This window comes from Monopterus albus, unplaced genomic scaffold (genome assembly GCF_001952655.1).
Source record: "Monopterus albus unplaced genomic scaffold, M_albus_1.0 scaffold73.1, whole genome shotgun sequence".
Taxonomy (NCBI): domain Eukaryota; kingdom Metazoa; phylum Chordata; class Actinopteri; order Synbranchiformes; family Synbranchidae; genus Monopterus; species Monopterus albus.
In genome coordinates this window covers 1,874,333-1,884,837 of record NW_018127953.1, presented here as the reverse complement: position 1 = coordinate 1,884,837, position 10,505 = coordinate 1,874,333, and the positions used below count along the sequence as shown (strand labels likewise).

Sequence of the window (10,505 nt, the reverse complement as noted above, 5' to 3'; positions counted from 1 at the left end):
GTTTCATGACAAACTCAGGGCTGTACATTAAAGTATAGTAAATGCAAGAGTATATTCTGAGTTTTGTTAAAAAATTTAGGTTTTATAATATTGAAACTGCCTTTCATATACTTCAGTAATTTATATGGTTACAATTAGAGAGGAGCACATATAAATCCCTTATGCATTTATGATGCATGCTACCATTGATAAGAGAAATTAACTGAGCACATTCAAATGCTGGCTGAAATACACTTCCATTGTGTCACAGATACCACTTATAATTAAGCTGAGGCTTGAAGGGAAAAAGAGCAGAGAAGAAAAATGCATTAAGAGAAACCAAGTAAAATCTGTTTCTGTGTGTGTGATTGTGGCGGATTTATGGTTGCACATGGTGCTTTGCTGAATATTAAACCACGAACTAAAAAGACAACAACTGAACCATCGTGAGAAAATGCTAAAGGAAGTCTTTGTGGTTTTAGAAGTATCAGAGGAGCCAACAGTTTTAATGAGGCAGCAGTGCTGTACATGCCAGGAAATGATAAGGTTATACAGGTTAGAATAACGGCAGCTAGTGTAACAGTATGAAGCTAGAGTGGATGTGTTGTTCATAGCGGAGCCTACACAGGCTACACAGCCATGGCAGAGGCAGTGAGACATAATAGGGACAAAGTGGGCCCCGGTCTTTCCTTAATACAGCCGGTAAGAATGTCTAAGCTGAGCCTTGATTTTCTAAAACATTGGATAAAGTTGTTTTCTTCTGTACATTTGATTTGTTTTGCCTGAGACTTGTGACAAACAGTCAAGATGATGTCAAAATGGAAAGTGTTTTGCATGTGATCTCTGCATGCACTCATTTGATGGAGCTGGGTGAGTTGTAACATTCTCACCATGTCTTTTAGAGGGCATTCGCATATTGAATTGTTGTCTGTAGTCAAAGGATTGTGTCTGAGTGTGTGCGTGCTTTCCTGTGTGTGTATGCATTCCTACTTGTGCCCCACCCTCAAATTCCCTTGCATGTGTGTGTTGATATGAGCAGAGGGGGGATGTCACATAAGAAATGTCCTTTTTAATCAGGGGAAAAAATATAAAATGACTCTGGAGCAAGGCAAGCATATTAATGTGTCTCATTTGCATACGCTCGTCAGCCAGGATACGTTTATAAAAAACACAAACTGGATTCGTCAGTTCATTTCACATTATTCCATTGTCTATCTGCCTTTGTTATATGTTAAAGATAAAGGCAGAAATCAAATTGAAGAAAAGGGCAAGCTGCTATCTCCCCAAATGAGCAACAGCTCATCAGCCTAGTTTAAATCACAGATTTCTATTCCAAAAGGCAGCCGCCTCTGTAAAAAGGGCCCATTCAAATAAGGTCTTCTCTGATATAAGCATGCCTGGTGAAGGAAGCTGGGGTGCCACATAAATACAATTTAAATCCTAAGTCATTTAAAACAGCCTAACAAAGTTTTATCTTTCTTAGCAATTCTCTCCCAATATTATTTTATAAACTTTTTTATTTTTAGGCTTTTAAAATATTTTTTTTCTTAGATGAGTACAGCATTATTCGTCACATTCAGCACAATCACGTCATAAATTTAAGTAGGCTTTGACAGAAGCACATCTACTGTAGCTGCTACACATGAGCCTGTAGAACATAGCATGGCCATTATATTCTTGATGAATAGTAGAATTGCTTTATGATACTTGTGGGGAGCAATTCAAAGGGCAGCCCACAAGTGTCACATTCCTTTAAATACAAGTGGAAGCTGGTCACAGTCTGTAATTCATGTCCACTAGATAAGAATCCACCATCAACAGTGTGTTGGAGAGGCCAGTGGCTAAAAGAACAGGCACCCCTTATGTCTACTAACCTCCTACTGATGAGAGAGAGGGAAAAAGAGAGAAACTATTCAAATGAATGATGAAACAAATGAGCCAAACACAATGTCAAGTCCTCTATGCTTTAGAAACATACTGTAGGTGGAGAGAGAGAAACAGAAGTCTGAGACTGGCAGAACCTCAGTTGCCCTTTGTGCCTGTAAAGTATATACTGAACATGCATGCACATATTTCGTGTGTGTGTGCATCCATAAGTTATCTAAAAGGTTCCCTGTCTCTCTTAAAAGTGAGCTTACCTAATACCAGTGCTTTACATTGCCCCTGCATAAAAGGATTTTAGATGATTATAGTCATACGTTACAGCACAGTGGCTGCCACTGTTACTAGGCAGCATACTAATCAGCGTAATGAGATATTATACAATATTTTGTTGACCAAAGCAGAACCGTGGTTATTGTTTCTGAGGGTTTGACCCCTGCCAGCAGCCAGAGGATGTGTGCAGAAAGATGTTTATACCTCTCCATCTGGAGAGCAGATGGATCTCTATTAAAAACAATTTTATTCTTTAAAAAAAAAATTGTATTCACTGATGTTACATCATGTAATAAAACACTTGCAGTGGTGCTCAAAAACTTGTGATATACAGTACTTTTGTAGCATTACAACACCATACAATACAACAATACAGCAAAGTAACTATTAGCTGCTGTCTGGTGGATTAGAGGGTGTGCTTATATGTTTTTGTTTGTTTGTTTGTTTGTTTGTTTGTTTGTTTGTTTTCCCACCATGTATGGACAAATTAATCTTTCATTGCACTGGGAAACTTTTCAACACAGCCAACTGGTTTTTGCTTTTTACCACCCTGTAAAGTGTAATACAGTTAGGTAGCAAGAAGAAGAGACAGTAAAAGAATTGGGGAATAGAAAGAAGCAGAGGAAGAGTAAAGTGATTTACATCAAACGTAGGGCAGCTCTTTAATGGGATATTGCGCCAAGACAAGTGTCATGGCACCAAGATAAGAGTGCTGTGTTTACTGGAGTAACCCCTTGGTTTTAAGTGCTATTGTTAATATCATAATTGTAGTATTGCGGTGGCTTCCCGACAATGCCTTTGCTTCGTTTCATTAAGGCGTGTAATTGAAGGAATTCTGATAGGATGGGCACAAGTAGCTTAATTATACACTGCTCGCTGTGTTTACTGAGTAATTATTCCATCCAAAATGGTGTTACATTTTGAAAAAGTTCTAAAGAGGTGCAGTTTTTTTCCAGCCCCTTGGTGCTGACAATTCATGCAGCGCTCTGCGCATCAAAGACAATAAATTTTATTTCCCTGTACCAGGTGATGCGGCACAGGTGTTGTTTCACTAAATGAAGCAACACATTAGTTATGAAAATGTGGTTGGATAATATTCTATTTGTAATCTGGAAAGCAAATACAAATTAGCTCAGCACCATCCACCATGGCCCTGGTCCTCCAACCTAAATGACCACACAGGCCCCGTGTCCATACCCATACATACATTTCCATGTCCCCATGGCCGTAGACATACCAGATCTTCATCACGGTTGCAATAATAAACACACAAAGTGCACTGGCAATGGGAAACACCTGGGGACATCATGGTCTGGGTTAAAATAAGTAATCAGGAATAAGGTTAGACAATGTTCATTGTAATGATTACACTAATAACCACAGAGTTAAGGTTATGGCATGGTCATGGTTAAACCAATCAACAAATGCAACAATAACCACAACAACAAGAAATGAACGGTGGTCCCTCATTTTGTGTTTTGGTAAAATCTCGACCGCCCCCCACCCCCGCAGACTTTGACCTCACTTTTCCCTTTGCTCTCATCATAATTAAGTGTGACGTAACATTCAATTTCCAGGTCCAAACTCTCCCAGACCCAAATGGTGGAGCCTGTCACCCTCTACACAATAACATCTTTTTTTCTTTAGCGAGGCATCATTGAGAGTAAACAAATCTGACTTTATGGCAAAAGAACCAGTCTTTCTTACATGTAGTAGTAAATATATTCCAGTATATAACTATGTACGTCTGACTCATTTTTAATAGTTCCCAACTTTTACTGTTACTTTCATCAATGTAAAATGTGTCAGTGTATAGTGTTTAGATTCACTTTGTGCTAGCTAGCTAGCTAATATTATGTTACATGACAGGAAAGCAGAGCACTTTTAGAATCTTTCTTTTAATTAATTAGGGAATAATGTGACTTATCTAATGAATTGTAGTTATTTCACAAGGAAAGGGGTAAAATGACAGTTAACCTTTGATTTTTGATTCAGATCTATTGAAACAATGGAGAAAACAATACTGTGGCATATGGAGAGGAGGAGAATGAATCGAAGGTTGGACCCAGAAACAGAATGTTACATCATTACTTAACAAGCGGATATCAATCACTAGAGGTCATGTAACAATAAAATGTAACTATTGTTCATAATATGATGCTTGCACAACAACTTGTAGTGTTGTTTATAAGAAGAGGACAGTCTTATATGTTCTAAATGCAGTGCCTTGTTTGTTTTTCTGAAACCTAAATTGGTTTCTTTCTTTTTTTTGTTTGTTATTCTACAATTCTGTTATTATAATATGATTCTTTTTATCTTGTTTTACAGGATGGAGGACTCTAGCTTGTGTCTTGGTGTGTCATCAGCAGTGCCTGATGCTGATTCCCATCTGAGCAGTGCAGTCTTAAATGGCCGCTACCCCATAAGCCAAAAGCTTCACCAACTTACTGCCCAGTTAGGACACGCTTTTCCTGACCTACACCACCCCCAACAGATACCTGAAGAGAAGGCAGCCACACCTTTGGATGAGAAGACCCACCACACAGCTCTGGCTAGTCAGCCTATCAGCAGTCAGATGGCCCTGCTAGCCAATCAGCTCAACCGAGACATTGACGCAGGGGCACTAAGTGGGTTGAATGGACGAGTTGACCTACAGCAGTTCCTCAATGGCCAGAACTTGGGCATAATGTCCCAGATGAATAACATTGAAGATGATGCCCGCAAGAATAGGAAGTATCCCTGTCCATTGTGTGGCAAGCGCTTCCGTTTTAACAGCATCCTGTCATTACACATGCGCACACACACAGGAGAGAAGCCTTTCAAGTGTCCATACTGTGACCATCGAGCAGCTCAAAAGGGCAACTTGAAGATCCACCTCCGAACCCATAAGCTGGGGAATCTTGGTAAAGGCCGTGGCCGTGTCAGAGAAGAGAATAGGCTGCTGCATGAGCTGGAGGAGAGAGCCATTCTTAGGGACAAACAGATGAGAGGGAGTGGCAGTCTCCTCCAGACAGCTCAAACACCCCATCTGGGCCTCAATAGCAGCTCTAACACCCATCAGCAGCAACTAAGCTCAGCCTGTGGCCTCCTTGCTCCCTCTGGTCTTGCTACTCCAGACACAATTACTCAACCTTCTTCTTCACCCAAGCCAACTGGCACCCAGGACGAACAGTCCCTGAACCCAATTACAGGATTCCGCTGTACCTTTTGTAAAGGGAAGTTCAAGAAGCGTGAGGAGCTGGACCGCCACATCCGCATACTCCACAAGCCCTACAAATGTACTTTGTGTGATTTTGCTGCCTCTCATGAAGAGGAGCTGATTAGTCATGTTGAAAAGGCCCACATAACAGCTGAAACCACACAGGGCCAGGGTGCTGGTGGTGGCAGTGGTGTGCAGATGGCCACTGAATTCCGTTGTGACGTGTGTGGCCAGGTGTTCAGCCAAGCTTGGTTTCTAAAGGGCCACATGCGCAAGCACAAGGACTCTTTTGAACACTGTTGCCAAATCTGTGGTCGTCGCTTTAAGGAACCCTGGTTCCTCAAGAACCATATGAAGGTGCATCTCAACAAGCTGGCCATCAAGAGCAAGCCGCCTCAGTCCAGTGAGCAGGACATGGCTACTGTTAATAGCATGAGCAGTCTGGCTCAGGAAGCTCATGCCAACCTTTATTCTCGCTACATCTCCTGTCTTCAGGGAGGCTTCCTTTCACCAGACAAACAGAGTCTGAGTGAGCAGCATCAGATGCTGGCTAAAGCAGGGATAGCTATGAAGGAAAAGGAGATGTTAGGGAAGCTACTAGGGCCAATGGCAGGAGGTATTGGCCATGGGCTAGGTGAAAATGAGAAGCGTTCACTCCTGGGCTGTCTCAACCTTGTGCCACCACTTAAGTCAAGCTGCATGGAGCGCCTCCAGGCAGCTGCAAAAGTTGCAGAGATGGACTCTCTCAATAGCTATCAAGCCTGGCAAATTATGACTCGTGGCATGGCTATGGACAGGACTTTTTTGCCTAAGGAGCCGCAACAGCACCCACACCATATACCCACAGGCCAGGAAGATGAGATGGGTGGTGCTGGTGCCTTGGCTTCCTTCTCAAAGGACAAACAAGACTATTCCTTGATCTCTTCCAATGATAGCTCCAAGCAGAAACAGCTCTCAGAGGCCTTGCAGGGATCCAAGGCTTCTAGTGGAACCATGATGTCCATGAAGGAGGATGGAAGAGGCTTTGACAGTCATCGTGACTTAATGTCACACCATGGTAGTGCTGAGGCTCCTGGAGCCCTGGCTGGCTTGGGAAGTCCAAACATTGACTACAGCCTCTCCAGCCTGAAGGAGAAGCCTTCAGAGTGCCCAGACTGTGGTCGGGTCTTCAGAACCTACCATCAGATGGTTGTCCACTCCCGCATCCATGGCAAAGACAGGAGAGGCATTGAGGAAGTGCTCCATCAACAAGGTCTAGACGAACGCCGTGGATCAGCCAGTGACCCTGAGTCCCAGTCCATTAGCCGCTCCACCACTCCTGGTTCATCCAATGTAACAGAAGAAAGTGGAGCTGGAGGAGGACAGTCCCAGACAGGAAGTGTCCAGGATGACAGTCCACATCCTTCCTCACCATCTTCAGGTAAGGAAAAAAAAATCAGAGAATGACTGAGGTTGTATTCTTTGGTCAGTCTATTGATAAAGGGATCTAAATATTATCTCATGACATACACTTTGGAAATATGTTTTTATATCTAATTAAATATTAGTATGTTACTGTAATAATAATTGAAACATTTTCCAATAAAAATTGTGTAACAGCTCTACAAATTGCCTTAACTGTACACAGTATGCAAAAATCTAGAATACAGAATATATTTCTGTGCAAAGGTAAACAGTGTTAAATGATTCAAAATTATACCATCTTCCAATAATTATACAGTGATAAAGTTGGAGTGTTGAGGGATCTTATGTGCAGTATCATTTGGAACACACAGGCTACATAAACAACACTGAAAATAAGGGCCCTACTGTACAACCTCATAACCTATGAACAGCACATTTTTCTGTTTGGCCTGGGTTCTGCTGAACACAAGATCACTTCACATATGATAACTACCAGTATGAAAACCTTTATTGGAGTTGTGCTGTATATTGTAAATATATGTATATGGTATCAATGTGCCAAATCCATCGCTTTAAAAGGGAATAAAAAATGACTCCTGCCAAAGAATAAAGGTCTTTTCACACAAGATGCTTTTTTTGTCAATAATAATCTTTAAACTGATATACTGTTGACAAAGCCTTGCATATCAATGAGAGCACATTGCTGAACAAAAGGCTGCATCTATTTTTTTTGCCACGGACAGGAACACATATGACCAATCACGACCCAGCTTGCTGGAATGTTAAAACGCTTTTAACATAAGTACACAGTACACCTGTCAGCTAAAGCTATTTGATTTATTTAGTAAAGTGGCGTTCAGTATATATTTTACCTCAGACACACAGCCAGCCACTAATACGGGCCAATTGTGTCATTCTAATTGCTCCTGCGCCTCTTCAGTTGCTGTGGCAGCAGCAACTCCTCAAATTATCCCACAGACATAGAGTAGGTCCAAAAATGACCACAATACAGTTTCAACCTGTGTACCAAGCAGTGAAACTTTCCAAGTTGGCTTTTATCAGTATAGTATGCACTCCTGGTATTTAGCAGCATCAGTACCTGCAGGTCATCATCGCTTGATGTGGACTTTAGTAGTGCGACCTTTTAGAACTTCACATTCCATATTTGCTTCACATTTGGTGTGAATATATGTGGTGTGTTTAAACAGCCTCTGAAAAAAATAGCTATTTCATATCATTTATTTGCACTGCTCTGTATATGAAAAGCCCTTAAGATGAACACATTTAACTTACTTAAACTCAAATAACCACCCAGCCTAACACAAGCTATATGTAGGATATTTTACACACAGATACAGGCAAATGAAAGGAAAAAAGTAACATAAGTAAGGTGTTGGGCCACAACATGCCAACAGATATAGGTATATTTTGTCTCACTTGCAGGTTCTTATGCCGAACATAATAACACTTGTCCCCTGACACTGCTTTGTTGTTCCTACTATTCACATTAAGCCAACCACAAGACTCCAGAGAACACAGTCCAGGAAGACATCTGCCTCACCATTGCACCCACGTTTGCAGGTTAGCAGTCCCAGTGGTACATGGGTAAAGACTGGGAGCGAAGGGATGAACTCATTTTAGCTACAGTGATTAATAAATGGCTTTAATAAACATGTTGGAGACAAACATACCCCTCCCCAACAAAGAGAAGCCAGCCGGGGCGAGAAAAGTGTATGTTTAGTGGGATTAAGGGAGGTGCTTTGCTAATGATTACACAAGTTTTTAAAGGTAACTTTCACTTGCTCCTCAGGGCACTATGCTGGTGTTAAGAAGCGTGTGCAGTAATTAGGTCATGACTGTACGATAATCAGTTGGTTTAAGCTAAACAAGACACTAATTAAAGATATACATATAAAGCAGGTCAAAAAAACTGGTGAACTCTATTTGCAAAAGCGAGGATGTGCTTTTAAATCTTTTGAGAAAAATATAAATAAATATAAATATAAATCAGAGTGGCTTAGCTTAAGGCTGTAAGCAACTTAATTCCACCAATGGAGATGAAATTGTTTATTTATTCACAGAGGCATGAAGTCCTTATCATGCCCGTGTAGTGTGATGGGTTTGAACATGGGATAGGCTATGTTTATTTTAATCTAAGAAATAATAACAGACAACCCCCCACCCCAATTAGGAATTAATGAAAATGAGAGTGAGATAAAAACCTATTTTCTTTATAGAGACTATTAAACATAACACTTTCTCAACAGGGTGGGGGTGTAGCGGATGTAATTATCTTCTGAATTTTAATGCTGGAACTTTCTCTCTCCATCTGCCTCTCTCTCCCTCTCTGTCTGTCTCTTTTGACTTAAGCACTTTGAATCTGATGGGTACAGCTTGTGGCGTTTCAACAACTTCAGAAGTACTGTATTAACAATGAGTGTGCAGTATACAAAAAAGGAACTAAAATAATAATTGCCAAAAAAACAAATAGTATTTACCACCAAGTGCTAACAAAGAACAAATAAATGCATTAGATTTAGTCGAGTGGTTAAATCTCGCCCCTTGGGCACTATCTTTGGAGGAGGAGGGTAGGATTAAAGACAAAAATATAAGTCCAGAAATAAATTAATATTGGCAATTACTGGCAACTTTGCACAAGAATGAAGCCCCACTGGTTGCCACAAGGCCTTAACACTGCTCTTCTTGCTGCCTTGATGTAACCGTGTGCCTGGTATGTGTACAGATAGCTTGTTGCTCCTTTAACCCAGTGCTCAGTCAAGAGGTTACACTGCTTGAAACATTAGCACTATTTTAACACATTCTCAGTTCTGCCACTCTCATATCTGAAAGGCTGTGCATTGTTATTGTAGAGCTTTGCGACTGTAAGTGCGAAACAGGATGTCAAACTGTAGCAAATTGCTAGAGAGCATGACAAAGCTGGAAAATAGTAAAGAAGAGTAGAGTAACATGATTAGGCTCTTAGTGATCTGAATAAAGTGGGCTAAAGTTTTACAGAAAAAAATGTGAGAAGTAAACAGATTTGACATTAAAATGTTTAATATGGCTGTTTTGCTACTTCCTGTGTTCTAATCAGAAGTAACGAAACTTGTCTTTCTTCACAACTTACACATTGTGATTCACATTTGGAGATGAGGGACTCTCAAATTAGAAGCTTTGATGTGTGAGAAAAAAACGTGTCTGAGTCTCATGTGGAGAAAGGTGTTATGCTTTTCCTCTGCATGCATGTTTGTTGTGCGTGCCTGTGTCAGGGTGTGTGTGTATTGGGTGGTATAAGCTTTACAGTAAGTGTGCATATCATTCTCTTCTGAACAGGATGTGGCTACTGTACCATTGTCTTTATCTTAATATCTCGCATTCAAAAAGAAGAATTTGTAGTTCTCCCTGTATGTGCGTGCATGCACCTGCAAGTGTGAGTCTGTGTACATGGGAGCCTCTGCCCCATCACCTACCCACAGCAATTTTGAGTTAAACTTAAATTATAGTAATCAACAATAACATCTCAACTGTGAAAGAAGGTCAACTGCACTGCTTTTGTCTTTGAGACGGCATTTGTTTAAAAGCAATGAATGAAAGGGATAAGTGAGGGGGAAAAAGGGCAGAAAAACAAAGGCCTCTGTCAAAGATGTCCTTTAAAGACCTTCCTTATTACAACATAGCTCAGCAGCTAACCTTGAGCATGTTTCTTATTCAATGAAATTCTTTCTCTTTATTCCAAGAAAACAAAGAGGTAATTACATTTATGCCCATC

At 40.8% G+C, this 10,505-nt stretch overlaps 1 protein-coding gene across 7 annotated transcripts in view; it reads left to right on the top strand.

The window, feature by feature from the left end:
• The window catches only part of znf536 (zinc finger protein 536), a 232,127-nt gene that overhangs the window by 107,691 nt on the left and 113,931 nt on the right, over positions 1 to 10,505 (top strand). For all 7 annotated transcript variants that reach the window (XM_020605877.1, XM_020605879.1, XM_020605878.1 and 4 more), the window contains one exon: positions 4,462 to 6,752. In XM_020605877.1, the coding sequence (XP_020461533.1) occupies positions 4,463 to 6,752 (2,290 nt within the window). In that variant the 5' untranslated portion in view covers position 4,462. The remainder of the gene's footprint in view (positions 1 to 4,461; positions 6,753 to 10,505) is intronic.